This window comes from Schistocerca gregaria, chromosome 10, assembly GCF_023897955.1.
Source record: "Schistocerca gregaria isolate iqSchGreg1 chromosome 10, iqSchGreg1.2, whole genome shotgun sequence".
Lineage (NCBI taxonomy): Eukaryota > Metazoa > Arthropoda > Insecta > Orthoptera > Acrididae > Schistocerca > Schistocerca gregaria.
In genome coordinates this window covers 222475376-222494083 of record NC_064929.1, presented here as the reverse complement: position 1 = coordinate 222494083, position 18708 = coordinate 222475376, and the positions used below count along the sequence as shown (strand labels likewise).

At 42.0% G+C, this 18708-nt stretch overlaps 1 protein-coding gene across 2 annotated transcripts in view; it reads left to right on the top strand.

The window, feature by feature from the left end:
- Positions 1-5065: 5065 nt before the first annotated feature.
- The window catches only part of LOC126293562 (translation initiation factor IF-2-like), an 89371-nt gene continuing 75728 nt past the window's right edge, over positions 5066-18708 (top strand). The window contains exon 1 of one of the 2 annotated variants that reach the window (XM_049986841.1): positions 5066-5238. In XM_049986841.1, coding sequence (XP_049842798.1) covers positions 5133-5238 — 106 coding nt within the window. In that variant the 5' untranslated portion in view covers positions 5066-5132. The remainder of the gene's footprint in view (positions 5239-18708) is intronic. The other variant, XM_049986840.1, reaches the window with a different exon arrangement.

The following is an 18708-nucleotide window of genomic DNA, read 5'->3' as shown; positions in this document are numbered from 1 at the left end:
TAATAGTGTCCCGCTCGGCACAGTCGTATAGATCGAGTATCTGGGCGTGAAATGGAATGAGCACGTCGGGTCGGTAGTGGGAAAGGGAAATGCCCGACTTCATTTTATTGGGAGAATTTTGGGAAACTGTAGCTCATCCGTAAAGGAGATGACATATAGAACATTAGTGCAACCCATTTTTTAGGACTATTTGAGTGTTTGGGATCCGCAGCAGGTCAGATTAAAGGAAGACATCGCAGCAACTCGGCAGCGGGCTACTAGATCTGCTACCGGCAGGTCCGATCGCCACGCAAGTATTACGGAGCTGCTTCGTGAACTCGAATGGTCATCTCTGGAAGGAAGGAGACACTCTTTCCACAAGCGTTATTGTGGAAATTTAGTGAACTGCAGTTTCAGATTGATGGTAGAATGATTCTACTGCCCCCAGAGTACATTCACTTAAGAACCGCATAGATAAGATGTGAGAAGTTAGGGCTTGTACAGAGGCTTTTAGGCAATCATTTTCCCCTCGCTCTATTTGAGAGTGAGAGGAAATGACTGACAATGTTACATCGTACCCTCCGCCATGCACCGCACTCTGGTTTTGCGGAATAAATATATAGATGTACATGTACGTGTAAACAGCCCGGATATACACCACATCTTAACAAGCTCCTCGGGCAGCAAAAAGTATGTGGTGCAAAATATTTCCCTTATGTTAGAAAGGAACTGGTATGTTCTCCTCCCTGTATCTACCCTGACCCACATTTCTCGTCATTCTCTATTAATGTACGTCTCTATTACTGGCTGTTGTTCCCAGTATGAGTGTACGCGCCTCTTTTTGAGCTGATAGTATGCATCCTCTCCCTTTTACCTTTAGTCCCAGAAGTAGTGACGTAGCATCACTAGGAGTGCTACAGTGGTGCCATTCTATACGCACCTGTCAGACGTGAGAGTATAATTCTCCCGGTATACCGAACAGCCGGTGCCATATTATTCTTTCTGCCTCTCTCAGCCCATTCATTTGCCCCAAAGTCCAGAACGGCAGTGAGATTGTGTCTCACTGACCGTCAGTGACACTCTATTGGAGAAATTTTCAATCGGGTCACAGATTTTGTTCGATACTCCGTACTGTCGGCCATTTCAGTGGTAGTGCTCACGAATTGACACAGAAGAGAGTGTGCCTCGGGGACAGTGTATACGTGAATACAGTGCGTGCTCTTTGTCACAACTCTGAGTGCCTGATACTGCTCTGTCACACGGCCTCTCTGGATCTTTACACCCCGTTCTACTTTTTGTCATCTGTAGAGACGGTAACTAGCTCTCCGACACGTCTCTGCATCCCGACTTATCGTCTGTTAGTGTGCAGTCTCCCCTCTCTTTTTTAATTATTTTTATTTAAATATTTGCTCAGTTGTTTTCTTTATTGTTTCCTACTTTTTCATCTCCTTTATCCCTCTCGCTATTATCGGCAAAAAGGGAGCGACAGACGGGGACAGTGTGCTGACAATTCTGTACGATTTGAGACCGAGGCTCCGGCCCTGACCCCACGAGTTTACGACTGTCGGACCTCGGGACCACTCGAGGCGGTTCTGCACTGTGAAAATATGTCCTCCCATTAGATCAGCATCGGATCGGTGCTGAGGTTCGGTGACTGCATAGGCTCGTCAGTCACACACCACGGGTCGTCAGCCTGCCACTGCGGAAGAGCACCTCTGGGCAATTTGACACCGTGCGGACATATGTGACACACGAGAGGTCGCGTGCGTCGGCCATAAAGTACAGTCTTTTTGGGCCTTCCGAGATATTTCGGCACCCGGGAGGTGGAGACGGAGACGAGGAGGACTGGCCTGGAGGAAGTGTCTTCTGGCCGGTTGAAAAATGAGGGGTGAAGGTGCTAATCGAAACCACCGAGTTGTCGAGCGGAACAGGGCTGGCATCTAAACTCGGCATCGGAGGATCTGTGCCAAACCGACTCGGTGCCTATTTCAGACATTTCCGTGTTCTACCGATTTGTATTCCAATCTGTGTCAGATTTGATTCCAGTCTGACAACACTAATTTTACGAGCAATCGTATTCCGTTTTTGATGTCATTCTTCCAGCTGTGACACTGATACTGCTTTAGTCCAATTCCAGCAGTGATTAGAGTTTTGACATGTTGCCAATAATTCATTCTCACGAGCACTCTCATTGTATCCCTTTCCGAATATTTTGGTACTGCTGCTGTGATTCTGATCTGTGCACAATTTCATTCGGTTCTACCCGAATGGGGAGGAAGCTCCACCGAGCAGCCTCAGGCAGCGGACGAGGGCTCCGTCAGCTTCGTCTACACGACGGGACCGAAGCATTTGGCCGCGGTCAATCGTCAGCCACCTACCGACTGCTCACCCTGACGCGACTGAGACGGCAGCCACGTGTCGTCGCACGCCAATTGCCGGTGGTGCTTCGCCTCGACAGTCTGCACTAGACGTGGGCGAGGGCTAACTGCCGGTCCAGTTCGCCAGAGTGCCTGTGCAGTCCTAAAAGACTCACTTATTGTGCCACGTCAGCCCAGTCACGACACTCGGAGATCTGAAGCCCTTTATCTGTTATATATGCACTCGATGTTTGAAATTACTGTTTCTGTTCACCTCGTCCACATTGAGGTCCAGATGTCTTATTTCAGAAAAGATGTGGCATTCTGTTCAATTGATGATGATCGAGCTTAGTGCCTAGGAAAAAGGGAATAATTAGTTATTTGATGCATCACGGTGCAGTTTCAGTATACTATATTTTAGTGCCCACTATGGAGCACAATAACATGGTAGTATAATGTTTCACTGCAATAACTCAGGTTATTAAATTTCGGATAGATTTTCTCGAGAATATTTTCTGTGAGGTAGTGAACACACAAAAACGAGAAAGCGCTGGTTGACAGACACAATAAATAACACAAAAACACAGATAAATTTCGAGCTTTCGCAACTCGAGGTTGCTTCATCAGGAAAGAGGGAAAGACGAAAGGATGTGGGTTTTAAGGGAGAGGGTAAGGAGTCATTCCAATCCCGGCAGCGGAAAGACTTACCTTAGGGCGAAAAAAGGAGAGAAAAAAGAAGCGACAAGCACGTTGACATCAGAAAGAGAGATAAATAAACCTTCACTGTGGATGAACTTCCTAGGCATTCAGATCGATAATAAACTGATATGGCACCAGCACACAGGTAGCTTACTCAAACAGCTCAGTTTTTCCTGCTTTCAACTTAGTAATTTCTCTCTTTGTGTGTCTGCTTCTAGATGCATACTTCCACTTGGCACTGACCCTTTCCTTTTCATAATATTGTTACATTCTGCCCTGGATTTTCCATTGCTTGTTTTTCTCCTAATATACCATCAAAAGGGATGAAGCTGACCGCTTGTGAACTTTAAACTTAAGTATCTCTGAAACAACTAAAATTAATGTATTGGTTTTTCTTTCACCGCACAGGTACTGAGCTATAGTAATGAAGTTTTTGGTCTTTAATACTTTTTTTGCTCCAACTCAGGAAGTGAAGTTAAGTTAAGTGATAACTGGGGAATGTTTATCGCTCTGTGGGGACTTTAATAAATCTGGCATAATAATTAAATTTTAATACTAATTTCAGAGTAACATACAATAAAAGTATAAGGACAAAAAAATGTGATCACAAATTTGCTTTACAAAATTCTGAAGAACGCACAGTCACCTTCTCTAGCACTAAAAACTGGCAGATCACCTTGTGTTTCACCAATAGTAACCAGGAATCCTAGTTATCTTGGTTTCTTTCAAAATGCTAAACACAACTAGCATCGAAACTTCCTGGCAGAGTAAAACTGTGTGTCGGACCGAGACTCGAACTCGGGACCTTTGCCTTTCGCGGGCAAGTGCTCTACCAACTGAGCAACCCAAGCGTGCTGGCAATTTTAAACTGCCAGGAAGTTTCATATTATTGCACACTCCGCTGCAGAGTGAAAATCTCATTCTGGACGACTAGTGTTGTTAATGCCTACTTTTCCATTTAAAATTTCTGTGTGACGGTTTTAAAACAACAAGGCTATATTTCATCAATTCTCCCAACTTATATTTGTATGCACAGGGTCTTTTCATATTCACAACTCTTACAATCTTACCTGTAGGGTGTACTAAACAGAATTGTGATTTAACGTACAGACTTTTGCAACACCAAACTCCTCACCAGGCTACTATAGAAAATTGTAGTTGCAACTACTACGTCACATTGTCGTCGCATTCATTAGATCACATTCTCACCACACTGTGTACGTCTGTTCATAAAAAAATAAAATGCTCAAGAAAAGGTGGTCAACTTCACTCCATTTACACCAAGAAATTACAAAGTTTTATTTATGTGTCTATAAATATGTAAGTAAAATGCATTAACTTTTGCCTTTGCTCTAGTTGTTCAAGGAACAATGCGTGACATACATAAGACCTGGACACATCATTTCTATTATAGCAGCCATACAAAAAAGTTTTAGGTCATTAAAAAAGTTAAAAAAATCAGCCCTTCTGAAAACGATTAGCATTTAGACAGAGGTTTTGAACACTGTACAATTAGCCATTGCCACAAATTAAGAACTTTTGAACAAAAGTTATGATAACTAAAAGAAAAGAATTTTCATCACCAATGTGGTTGTTATTTAATAAAACATTTTTTTAACTTTTCGGTCAGCTTCACCCACTTGACAGTACGAAGTAATTGCCATAATTATCAGTTTGAGCAGACTGGTGCTAGCCACATTTTGTTGTCGGTATACTTTCCATAAGTACCCAGCAGTGGCAATACTTTTGACTCATTACAAATTCTTAAAGGTTTTCGTTCACAAGGGGATTTACGGAACACAAAGTCCCAAAGAATTAATGTCCATAACGTATTATCCGTCGAGCGACAGGAAAAAGTGACTCGTAAGCTCAAACGAAAGCCACACGCACTGCCATTAACCCCACTAGACAGTACACAGTAAAGATAAGGCCGCAGCCACGCTATCTCTGCCCGCCTTATCACCTCCCTGCGTCGTCCTGTCACTATCTCGAACGAATCTTATCAGCTGCCCGGACAGGCGTCGACACCTGTTCCAGTCTGTGATGTGCGCCACAGCAGGAGAGGATGTAGGCCCCAGTTAGAAACACTCCACAAAAATGTACCGCACCCCCGTGCTCCTGTTGTGTCTCCTGAGTGTGACCGCATCTGCGGGTGACGCTAACTCTCTCACTGGTACCGACTCCACTTCCTCCGACGATTTGAGTAAGTTAGAAAAATGGTTTATATATATTTTGTAAAAGACTGTAGATATTAATTGTTCGCATACCTATTTCTTGCTCTGCTTATTTGTAAAATGTTATTTTATCATTTGGCACTAATGTTAGTGAACAGTATGAATACATCTTGTCACATTGCCCAAAAGTAAATGTAGCTTCTTATAATGAAAGAGTGATAGTCAATGTAACACATTTCTCCCTTTTTTAAAAGAAAATTAGTCACTGAGTCATAATGTTACTGACAAACAATTGCCAGTGAGGAAATACACACACACACACACACACACACACACACACACACACACACACACACATACTCTCTCTCTCTCTCTCCCTCCCTCCCTCCCTCCCTCCCTCCCTCTCTATCTATCTATCTATCTATATCTATCTGACTGACTGACTGAAGAAGAAGCACAGCAGAAGAAGAAGCACACACATTCAGCTCTAGGCAGGAACATGTAAAACTGGCTTGAGTTGTTTAGAAGAATAGTTGCCTGTGTGCTGGGTAAATACCTGCCGAGTAGTCGAGGTAATGCTGGGGAGGACACTTCACGGTATTGATCTCTGAAAAAAGACAACTAAAAGTACACACGTAGTTGCAAGCTTGACAAGCATGCCTGGTCAAGTATTGTGTCGAGCATGCACAAATTCCCTTCATCTTCAGACAGTCTGAACATCAGTTTTGTGTTTAGAGCTTGGAAGGTAACATTTTATTAATTTTGGTCAGCTTTGCCATTGTAATGAGAGGGAAAAATTGTGATATATGGAGTAAGAATTGGTTTATAAAACAACACACCTATTATGATCTAAAGTTGTCAGGGGCTGGAGATAAACTGAATGGTTGGTAAAATAGACAGAAACACCCTGACCCTCCTAAAACTTGTAATGCTTTTAATTAAAATCTATAGAAAACCTGTTAACATGACACACAGAATTGACAACAATATTGCAATTTTCCAGTTGTGAAGGTGCTGTGAAGGCTTTTTCTAGGGCAAACACATCTGAAAACCAAAACTGTAGATTAACTATAGTTACAGTTGAAACAGCTAACAGTAAAATAAAATACTGCAGGTCAAACACAGTGACAGATATTAAACAACGTGCACATAGCGTCTTCCGTCGAAACCTCGGAAGCTTTAAAAATAAAAAGGATAAACCTCTCGTATCCGTACAGGAAAATAAAATGATGCGTGGACTGCCAAACATCTGATGTACGTATCAGACTGCTGTTCCCGAGCCCGGATGGGAAAGGAGGATGCAGGGGGTAGGCGTCGTGTTAGCAGACAGACTCCACAAAACATTTTACCGCTACAGAAATAAGGAACAAAATGAACCGAGCCAAACGTGACAGTTTGCAAACTGAACGTGAATCTAGATCTCGGCACCGAGGTGACAGAGACTTTGACTCGAATAATCCGAGAATAACACAAATGAGTATCCGATCACCTACGAAACAGATTTCAGTGTTTATTGTAAAAGTTATCACCCAGCTCGGAACTCGGAATATAAAAATCCTCAAATGAAACGCGCCAGCTGACACAATAAATCCACAAATTTACCAGTCTTTTACTGTCGTCGTCGACTCGATCACTGCCCGTCTGTCGAACTTCACAAAACAGTCCTTTACTTGGGGGAGTGACGATCGATACGCGGACAGTGTCGGACGAGTACTTACGAAGAGTCCTCAGACTGCGAGGTCGCAAAAGGCCGACGGTGTTTACGGTGCTCGACGACCCACGTACTATCTGCCGAGCGACGGGGGTTGGGGCTGGAGGCACCAGGCGGTGAGGCCGTGGAGGGCAGCCAGACTGCCCCGGCGGCGAGTAGCGCAGCAGTGCTAGTGGTGAGCAGTGGTAGCGATAAGCACAGCGTACTCTGCGTTACGTCTACGACGACAGGTGCACAAGTTGGCATTTCGACAGAAAGGGACATGAGGGAGTTTGCAGAGGGAGAAATAAGTGGCAGATGAAACGCAAGCATTTCTGCAAGGTGAGTAAGTGGAGTGTGTGGTGTCACATACATTCGTCTCTGAAGGTAATACACGTGAAGAGTACAAAGACGACGATACGTGCTCGACGAGTGAAAGTGAAACCGAAACAGGTGTCGAGCCACGTAGTTCGTCGTCCTCGTCGGAAGGGGAGCCGCGAGTCCTGTGTCCGCTGGAACGTAATAGAGGACGACTGTTGTCCGAGGAGTGGGTACTAAATGTAATTATGTACGTAGAAGATCATCTGCAGCGTATTAAAAACACAATTACGAATAGATTTCAAATAAATCCCTAGTAATATGACTGTCTAGTGCATAAGTAAAAATACGAATAATCGAGGGGAGAAAATTTGCACTTGTTACAAAAACTTGTTTTTGCACATTTTGAGGATGCTCCTTACAATTTACAGAATGTGCACAATCGTGACCTATTACATTATGCTCGTCAAATTGTGTGCGACGTAGATTGCAGTGATTTTAAGAGAAGCAGTGGATGGCTGCATAACTTCAAATAGAACTACAAAATCAGAAGATGCACAGTAAACTGTGGAATCAGTAAGGAATTTGCTTTCAACTCCAGCGTATTAGGATTCAAAGAAGAAACACATATGAAAGGTACCGTGGAAATTGCTTTTGGCCAACAGCTGGTCAAAATAACTTGCTCTTGCTCAATTCGTGGTCTGTGTATAAAAATCGTGCTTTTTTAGAGTAAGCTATCCCTCCCGAAATGTGTGCGACATTACAGTTCGTAGCAGCTGGAAGTCCCGGACAAATTCAGCCTGTGGATATTCGTGTTTTTCATGCCTACGAAACATACTATCGCACTATTCACAACCATCCCTTAAAGGATAAACAATTTCACAATAGGCTCTGTGACAAATTGTTTTGCATTCGATTGCATGCCATCACATTTCATACGATTTGTAGGTATTCTGTAAGAGTGGATACATAGCTGAACATCCCGCACAGTTTATGTGAAGCCGTGTGATCACTGTCGCACACCATTTTTAATTCGGTGTTTACGGTGCAAGTTAATAGTCTGTTCTGAACATTTTTCAAATGTTGATGATGTCCGTCTTTGTGAAGTGTAATACATACATCCTATAGAAGGTCTAGCTGTGCACCTACGGAGATTAATTTTCTGCTGCCCTCCTGAGGCACACAGTGAGCCATTAGCAGCAAATATTTATCCTGTCGTAATTTTTAACGTCACACTTTCAAATGAGCCTTACTAGGGACTGAACTTTCAACCTCGCACTCGATGTGGCTAATGCTCTTATTAGGTGGAATATAGTTAATGATCAAATCATCACTGCGTGCTTTCATTATACTCACACCGGTACAGCTGTGTACAGGTCTGAGCACCAACAGAATATTCGAATGATGAAGACTAGGCTGTTTTTTACGAGCAGCTGCACAATGAACGTAATGGATACCCAGACACAATCACACACTTCCTGTAACATATACGAATGTGTCACTCAGCAGTAACGGCAGTGGCTGAAGCGTGCTGTCGGTCCCTTAACAACAGCACAGTGCACAAATTATAACGGTCAACATTTCAGATTATTAGATTATTCTGCAGCCTTCATGGACTTTGTAATGACAACAGTTTCTTTTAAGATAAAATGATACACAAGAAGATCTGGCATTCGTCTGACGGAAATATTCTAAATTAAATTGATTACATTTGTATAAATTGCTGACAGAAGTCGTATTTGTAAGATAAATGAGCATACTGTTTTGTGGCTACTGGGTCACACCATTCCTCAGTCCTAGTGGACTCAAAAGTGAAGCTCAAATTGTAGCAACACCAATGACGTAAGTAACTGTTTGGTGCGGCAAAGCTAAAAGGTGAGAAATAGAAAAATAATTTCATGTTCATCCTTAAAACTGACTCCAGGCAGAGAATGACTCGATGACACCAAAATACAGTGGTACAAATTACGGGATACCACGGGTGCATATGACGAAGGGAAAACTCGACAACTGGGAGAGAGAGCTCGAACTCGGCATCCGGTAGATGACAACAGGTGTTAAAACGAGCTAAGAATCGAGAAGATTTGAAGTAGCTAGATGAAATATTCCATGTTAGACTGCCAAATTGAAAGCAGTCATAGCACCGACAAAAAGAGAGTGGTGCGAAATGCTGCCTTGTGAAATGACACTGGGCTGTCATACCATAACTTACTGGAGACCCCTACTCACGTAAGACGAACTATCTGTCCGATTGGTTGAGCACTGCAAAGGAATCTTAAGCCAGCACAATTCATTTAATGCTTAAAACTTTGAAAATGAGCTGTTGTTATTGTTGTTGTTGTTGTTGTTGTTGTTGTTGTAGTCTTCAGTCCTGAGACTGGTTTGATGCAGCTCTCCATGCTACTCTACCCTGTGCAAGCTTCTTCATCTCCCAGTACCTACTGCAACCTACATCCTTCTGAATCTGCTTAGTGTATCCATCTCTTGGTCTCCCTCTATGATTTTTACCCTCCACACTGCCCTCCAGTACTAAATTGGTGATCCCTCGATGTCTCAGAACATGTCCTACCAACCGATCCCTTCTTCTAGTCAAGTTGTGTCACACACTTCTCTTCTCCCCAATTCTATTCCATACCTCCTCATTAATTGTGATCTACCCATCTAATCTTCAGCATTCTTCTGTAGCACCACATGGAAAAGAAAATTGAAAATTGAGAATGCGCTAGGTGACGATCAGTTTGGCTTTAGGAAAAGTAAAGGGACGAGAGAGGCAATTCTGACATTACGGCTGATAATGGAAGGAAGGCTCAAGAAAAATCAAAACACATTCATAGGGTTTGTCGACCTGGAAAAAGCGTTCGACAATATAAAGTGGTGCAAGCTGTTCGAGATTCTGAAAAATGTAGAGGTAAGATATAGGGAGAGACGGGTCATACACAATATGTACAACAACCAAGAGAGAATAATAAGAATGGACGATCAAGAACGAAGTGCTCATATTAAGAAGGGTGTAAGACAAGGCTGTAGCCTTTCGCCCCTGCTCTTCAATCTGTAAATCGAGGAAGCAATGATGGAAATAAAAGAAAGGTTCAGGAGTGGAAATAAAATACAAGGTGAAAGGATATCAAAGATACGATTCGCTGATGACATTGCTATCCTGAGGGAAACTGAAGAAGAATTAAATCATCTGCTGAACGGAATGAACAGTCTAATGAGTACACAGTATGGTTTGAGAGTAAATCGGAGAAAGACGAAGGTAATGAGAAGTAGTAGAAATGAGAACAGCGAGAAACTTAACATCAGGATTGATGGTCACGAAGTCAATGAAGTTAAGGAATTCTGCTGCCTAGGCAGTAAAATAACCAATGATGGACGGAGCAAGGAGGACATCAAAAGCAGACTCGCTATGGCAAAAAAGGCATTTCTGGCCAAGAGAAGTCTACTAATATCAAATACCGGCCTTAATTTGAGGAAGAAATTTCTGAGGATTTACGTCTGGAGTACAGCATTGTATGGTAGTGAAACATGGACTGTGGGAAAACCGGAACAGAAGAGAATCGAAGCATTTGAGATGTGGTGCTATAGACGAATGTTGAAAATTAGGTGGACTGATAAGATAAGGAATGTGGAGGTTCTACGCAGAATCGGAGAGGAAAGAAATATGTGGAAAACACTGATAAGGAGAAGGAACAGGATGATAGGACATCTGCTAAGACATGAGGGAATGACTTCCATGGTACTAGAGGGAGCTGTAGAGGTCAGAAACTGAAGAGGAAGACAGAGATTGGAATACGTCAAGCAAATAATTGAGGACGTAGGTTGCAAGTGCTACTCTGAGATGAAGTGGTTAGCACAGGAAAGGAATTCGTGGTGGGCCGCACCAAAAAAAAAAAAAAAAAAAAAGAGAGAGAGAGAGAGAGAGAGAGAGAGAGAGAGAGAGAGAGAGAGAGAGAGACTTGTGTAGGGCACCCCTGATGTTGTTTGTGCTTATGTCAGTGACTCGACATCGAGGATGACGTGCTGCATTCTCCCTGCCAACAAATTCTTACCCTCCACACTGCCCTCCAATACTAAATTTGTGATCCCTCGATGTCTCAGAACATGTCCTACCAACTGATCCCTTCTTCTAGTCAAGTTGTGCCACAAACTCCTCTTCTCTGCAAATCTATTCAATACCTCCTCATTATTTATGTGATCAACCCATCTAATATTCAGCATTCTTCTGTAGTACCACATTTCGAAAGCTTCTATTCTCTTCTTGTCTAAGCTATTTATCGTCCACGTTTCACTTCCATACATGGCTACACTCCATACAAATACTTTCAGAAACGACTTCCTGACTCTTAAATCTATACTCAAAGTTAACAAATTTATCTTCTTCAGAAACACTTTCCTTGCCCTTGCCAGTCTACACTTTATATCCTCACTACTTCAACCATCATCAGTTATTTTGCTCCCAAAATAGCAAAACTCCTTTACTACTTTAAGTGTCTCATTTCCTAATCTAATTCCCTCAGCATCACTCAACTTAATTCGACTACATTCCATTATCTCCGTTTTGCTTTTGTTGATGTTCATCTTATGCCTCCCTTTCAAGACACTGTCCATTCCGTTCAACTGTTCTACCAGGTCCTTTGCTGTCTCTGACAGAATTACAATGTCCAAACCTCAAAGTTTTTATTTCTTCTCCATGGATTTTAATTCCTACTCCAAATTTTTCTTTTGTTTCTTTACTGCTTGCTCAATATACAGATTGAATAACATCAGGGAGAGGCTACAACCCTGTCTCACTCCCTTCCCAACCACTGCTTCCCTTTCATGCCCCTTGACTCTTATAAGTGCCATCTGGTTTCTGTACAAATTGTAAATAGCCTTTCGTCTCCCTGTATTTTACCCCTGCCACCTTCAGAATTTGAAAGAGAGTATTCCAAACAACATTGTCAAAGCTTTCTCTAAGTCTACAAATGCTAGAAATGTAGGTTTGCCTGTTCTTACTCTTTCTTCTAAGATAAGTCATAGGGTCAGTATTGCCTCATGTGTTCCAACATTTCTACAGAATCCAAACTGATCTTCCCTGCTAAAAATGCAAAATCTAATCATATCACAGAAGCAGACATATGCAATCGCAACACTTACAAACAACAAAGCAGATGGTCTGGACGAAATCACAATCGAAATTCTGAAATGTGGAGGTCCATTCCTAATTCGTGAACTTACTAAACTGTGCAATGCCTGGTGGCAAATGAGGCACATTACAGCATTACAGAAGAGTGGACATGTGTCACTAATGTTAAACTTCTAAAGAAAGAAAATCTGACGGAATGTACGAACTGGAGAGGCATCGCACTTCTGTCGGTGCCAGGCAATGTACCTTGCCCCCTCTTCTAGAAAGGCTACAAACAGCAGCAGATTATCAACTACGAGTCGAACAGACTGGCTTTTGTTACGGGAGATCCTGCTTCGAACAAATGTTTGTTCTACAAAATAGAATATTGTACAGGATTCAGCTGTTTTTGTAAATTTTAAAAAGGGTTTTGATAGTGCACACTGATTCTCAGTGTGGAATACTGTAAGTCTACATGGAATTCCTCATCATTTTACTGATGTTTCCAGAAACTGTATCTAGACTCAAGTTGCTGTATAAGTACAGTGGAAGGGAACACTCCTTTCTTTAGCATTCTTTAGCATTTTGCCACCTTGCATTTCCTCGTGTCGATCACAGATTTGTAATGAGAAAAACTACGGACAACTCCTACACAAGTATGTGCTCCAATGAGCTATCTAGGCTTGCGGATCTGAATTTTGCTGATGTCTCTGTTCTTCTGGCAGAAACACCACAATGTTTACAACTAACGACCATCGAGGTGGACATAACGGTCATATCTGAGGGGCTAATAATGAATGTCGATAAGGGAGACAGTGGTGCAGTAAGTGGCAACATTTCCATCCGAATTACAATGCAATAGAAGGTACTATGAGACGTCAAATGACTTCAGTAACTCAGAGGCCCCATCTGTAATAATAGGAACGTACGTGCAGACGTCGGTAACAGAGCTGAGGGAGCTTCTGCAGGCTTGTGACACATACAACCTGTACGGCAATTAGGATCTGTAAGTGCGTGTTCTTCTGTCGTCCTGCCCGTTTCCACCTACACATGTGCGACGAGGAAAATGTAAGTAAGATTGGCACACAAGTCAAACGCTTTCACCGACAATGTTCAAGGCAAATTTTGAAGACCAGTCATCGCGACCACATTTTGACGGCACATGGCAAATACGACGCCGCCTGTCAGCTTTGACAGGGCAAATGCGCTATGTGCATATGTGACAGTGATGAGGTGTGGGTTAGGTATGTACCCGCATGGTCTGAGTGGGAAGCTTACCGGGTGAGGTAAATGGCCCTGGTGCAAACTCTTGATGTGAAGGTCTACATGCACATTTTGTTAGTACATGTGGGTATTTACTGGCTCCATGTGTGACATTTATTTTGAATTTGGAGGCAGTATTAAGGAAACTAACATAACATAGTGAACAATCTAAGGAGGTGTACCTTCACAGATGGTGCCATTAAAGTAGCTTCAGTCTGGCTGTTTGGAAAGCCAAGGTACTTTGTGCAATACTGGAAAGTTTTCTGTTGCTCTTCATTACTCCTTTTATCATTTTGTACAGGAAGTTTCATGTTAATTTTGTACACATCTTCACTGTATCATCTTCGCTGCTTCACTGCCCTACTGAGTTCATGTCATTGATGTTTTCTTAGCAGTCTCTTCCTGTTTCACTCAGTGTGAGATGTAATGTTGACAAAAACAGTCCCTCGCCCTCGTCCCAATTTCAGAAACTGACAATATAAAAACTTCAGTAGCCACATTCTTATGCCTATCTTTCTCTTTTTTTACCTCAAATTTTCATTAGCTCCAGTGCCGAGATAAATTTGCACACTCGCATCTATATTTAGCATCTTTCGTTAATATCTGTGCTCGGGTCGTGACGAATACCCTACGGGCCGAACACGGTCGTTCCTCGTGCTTGGTGGTTAAGTAATGCGGGTTATGACCCACTGATCTTATTCGGGTGTTTTTCTAGATTTTGAATTAGTAGTTATCATCTGGCTGTAGCACTGACATTAATGTGATATGCTGTCATGCTGTGCTGCAAACTGTAGCCAGAGTCTCTCTGCGCCATTCCCATATAATGTCATTTTCTCCACAAGTGTATCTGTCTGGTAGGGTTTCGATACGATTACGCTCTCTACATTTTTTCAGACTTTGACAAATGTATTCTGTGAAGTTTTGCTTTGACTGATATTATGTCATTTACTGTTTTGTACTGGGCCACTTTTAATGTCAATTCCGAGAACTTTGTTGTGGATGTCCTTTCGGATTATGTTTCAGTGCTCAGAAGGATATTTTACTTCTGTACAGCTAACTCTTCCACTGTCATTTAATAGCTGCCATAGTCGATTGGTCATTCAATCTCACAGTGTGCCCACTTACTACAGAGGCAGTTAGTTTCCAGCAGAAACATCCTGATGTGTTTCCCAACCTTGTCATGTATTTCACCCCAAATTCATCGGTAGTCAGATATTGTCCAGCTTATATGTCTCGTGCACTGTCTGTGTATTTGCACTACAGTTGCATTATTCTCTGTATCAAAAGTGAATATTTGTAAGCCAAGGTCCCACTGGGTTTAAAATTTAGCCTCACCTAGAAGATTTCACTCCTCCAGATATACCAGCCTATTGCAGCCATTATTTTCCTAATTACACTTTCTACCACAGGAATTAGTTGTCCAATGTACCATATTTCTCATAGTATTTTGGTGTTCACAAAATCTACCCTCTGCATCAAATTCTGTACTCATCTTTTTTCATGTTGTAGACAGCTTCTTGGCAAGCCAAATGTTTCTTTCAGTTTCCAGACGCCGTTTTTAAAGGGCAGTCACTCATCGTTATTTCTACCAGTTCTACATTCTCTCATACTCTGAAATGAGTGTTTTTGTCTATTCTGAATCCTGTGTCAATTGATATTAGAATAGTTTTTCTGAGGTTTAGCTTCGAGCTAGAACCTTTTTCATACTCGTGTACAGTACTTTCTGAAAGTCTCGCTCCAATCGTATGACGACACTCGTGTTGTACAGGTATCTTGTGCATTCAATTATGGTCAAGTACAGATTTAAACCTTGCATTTTGCAATTTGTCATTCTCACTAGTGACTCAATTGCAATGATGAAGGGTAGCATCAATACAGGGCAGCCCTACCGAACCGATCTCTCGATAGGTATTTGTAGGTCGAGTTGTCCATTGGCGATAATAACAAATACGAGACGGTTCAGTACTCGGAACAAAGTAGAGGTGAGCAATCCTGTCAAAGGCCGTATATCGATCTTAAGCTAAAATTGTAGCTTCTGTTTGTGATATTGTGGTGTAAGATGCAATACATTTACTGTCAGCTAGACTTTTTAAATATCATTCACCCTGGTACTGCTCCTGTCTGGGTGTTGTGAAATATCTTCTCTGAGACATTCTGTATTCTAGATGCTATAACACAAGCCACAAACTTGTAATTAGAGTTCAGGATGGAAATGGGATGAAATTCATTTCAATTCCATGATATATTCACTTAATTCAGCCTGAGCTGTCACATAGCTGCCATATTATTCTTTTTTTTAATCCGTTAATCAATTTTTGACTTGTGTGACATTTCTCTTTTCTGAAATGGAATAGTGACTGAATTTCTTCAGAACTACTGTTACTGTCTCTGGGACAGATTTTAATTCCTTCCATTTGTCTTCATTTACGTAGTGACAACTTTGACTTAATCATTTTGAATTTTATGAAATTTTCCTCTAATAGAAACATTTCAGAGTACAATCTGTAAAGGCATCAAAAATAAAATTCGAAAATTTCTTCGTGCAACTGATTACTTTCATAACTATGGGCCTTTGTGCCGCTGATTAACCAAGGTTTGACACAGTTGCACCACCACTGCATTACAATCAGAAATGAATGCTGTCAGTCCCAAATAGCCTCCCATATTTCTGGCACTCATTCAAATAACTTTTGCTCCTCGAGAATTTCAATTTTTAATTTCCACCCAGTTCTGCTGTGGAACATTTTCAGTCTCATCACTCAAATGAAACAGTGAGCTGAAGAACAATTGCTCATATTCATTACTTTGTCCCCGAGTTTCTTCCCCACACAGATTCTATCGAGAAAGTTGGCCGTTGTAGCTGTACAATATAGAAGGCATTGTTTGTCCCCCCATGTTATTTCTCAAGTGTCCTCCACTTCTAAATGGCGTGTACTTTCTTAGAGTACTGTGCATTCATTTAAATTTGGCCTTCAGTTTTTCAGTTTAAGACACAATTAAAATTGCCTCCGGTTGCCGTAGGAGATATAACTCTCATTTTCAGAGAACTGGGTTCATTCCCCCATTTTGGTTCACAGCGAAGATGTAGATGTTAATAAATCTAATAAGGCACGGCAACCGTCAGCCATTTTTCAGTTGTCACGCATCCGATACGATCACACCCTCTTTGGCCACGAGACGAGGGCCCACGGAGCTGTCTGGGGTGGTGTTTTTGAGCACTTCACATCCAGGCATGTCAGGTCAAAATGTATCGTCCACCTCTCGTAACATCGCAACATCTGCATAAGAGTTGTATAAATACTCACAGTGGCTCACAGTTTGTGCTCGGAAGTGATTCAATTTATGTTTAGGGTGACTATCTTGTAATACTGAAAAGGAGGCATTAATGTTCAATGTCGAAAGTCATTACTGATATGTACAAGCACTGTACCAGTGAAAAGCTATTAGAAGGCGCCAGTACTGTAATCTTCGTCTACAGTCGGTTTTGGGGAAATATTTTGTAGCTCGTTCAATATTTTTCCTCTGGGAACTGGTGCAGTTGGTTATCTCGGGTTACCACCAGAGTCACTTCTCCATCCACTGCTGCGCATTCCATTTCGTCTACCCAGTCACCTATGCTGTGTTCATCTTCTCGGCCGAGTCTCTTTCTGGTACACACTGATTCTTCTTTCTCTCTTTCACGGTCTGTTTGATTGTCTGTTTCTTTTCAGAAGTGGCATGATCTCCCACCATCTGTTTGGTAGGTGTGTTGTCTTTGGATTCCAGTTTATTTGTACTCTACTGCTCGATATCTAGGTTCTCGATAGCTTTTTCAGTTAGTTTATGGACTATTTGTACTACTTTTTTTGTACAGTATTGGCATTTCTTGTTGGCTTCCAGGTGTGGTATTCACTGTTTATCTTTCTCTTTGGAGATATTCTGAGCCCCTCATTTTCCATCATCACTGAGGATGTGGTGAGGTCCCATTACTGATTCAGATTCTTGCCCGGTAGCATGTTTGATCCCACTGTGTTGCTAACATTCTGAACAGTTTCTTCGACTTTTCCCTCATTTTGGATTTTCGTGCAGGTCGGAGGTCAGGCGGGTCGACCGAACTTGTGTCTCGCCGGTCGCCGTCGGTACATATCTGGCGACATCTGCGACGTGCTCCGTGTCGGAGTTCTCCGTGCACACTTCACAGAGAGTGTCCGCATTGTCGGTGTTCGTTTCCCTACCGGATCGTGGCGCAGTTGCTGTGTTTGCAAAATTTATGAAAATTTGGTCATTTTCTCCCACATTACTTGAGATCTTTTCATAATTTTCTATCATCATACTGATTTGCTCTGCTGGAATTTCAAAAAGTAGTAAAAAAAATTCGAATGGTGTCGATACGAAGGCCTGCATTTGAAACTTAAACCTCTCCAATGCTCCCATTGCAAAGCTCAAACACGAGAATAGCATCACGTGACATGACGACTTGCTCAGGCTTCGGTAGATTTTGTCTCAATGTGCACAGCAGTACCAATAATTGATAAACAGATTCCTATATCATCATCGAATGACAGTTTTGTAAATTCTGTCTCACACAGCTTAGGTGACATATATTCACAATCGAATATAAATTTCCGTGTATCTTTACTACTCAGTTGAAACAACTTCAAAGTCTATACGAGTACACATTATTGTGGTCACTACGAGAACTTAAACTCACCACGACACCTCTTAGAAGTCAGCAGTGGAGATGCAAATGTCATAAGCCACTTACCGCATTTGCCGAGGCAAGCGAGGTGGATCACTTACGGAACACGGTGACTGCTCAGTCGGAAGAAACCTCTAAATAATACTTCAAATAACTAGTACTGTGTAGAGTGATTCTAGCTGCCACTGTTGTTTTCTGTGGTCAGCAGGGCCCACAGTGATTCGCATCACTCTACCAGTACACACTACCCACTCTGCAGACTGCCCCAAAATCCAGAAACTAGCCTGAGAAACTCACCCTATTAAATGGCCAGATTCCTTAATGAGAAACACACTCATCTATTGAACAGTGGTAGGTTTTGCTACAACAACAGTGGCAGCTAGAATCACTCTACACAGTACTAGTTATTTGAAGTATTATTTAGAGGTTTCTTGCGACTGGGTAGT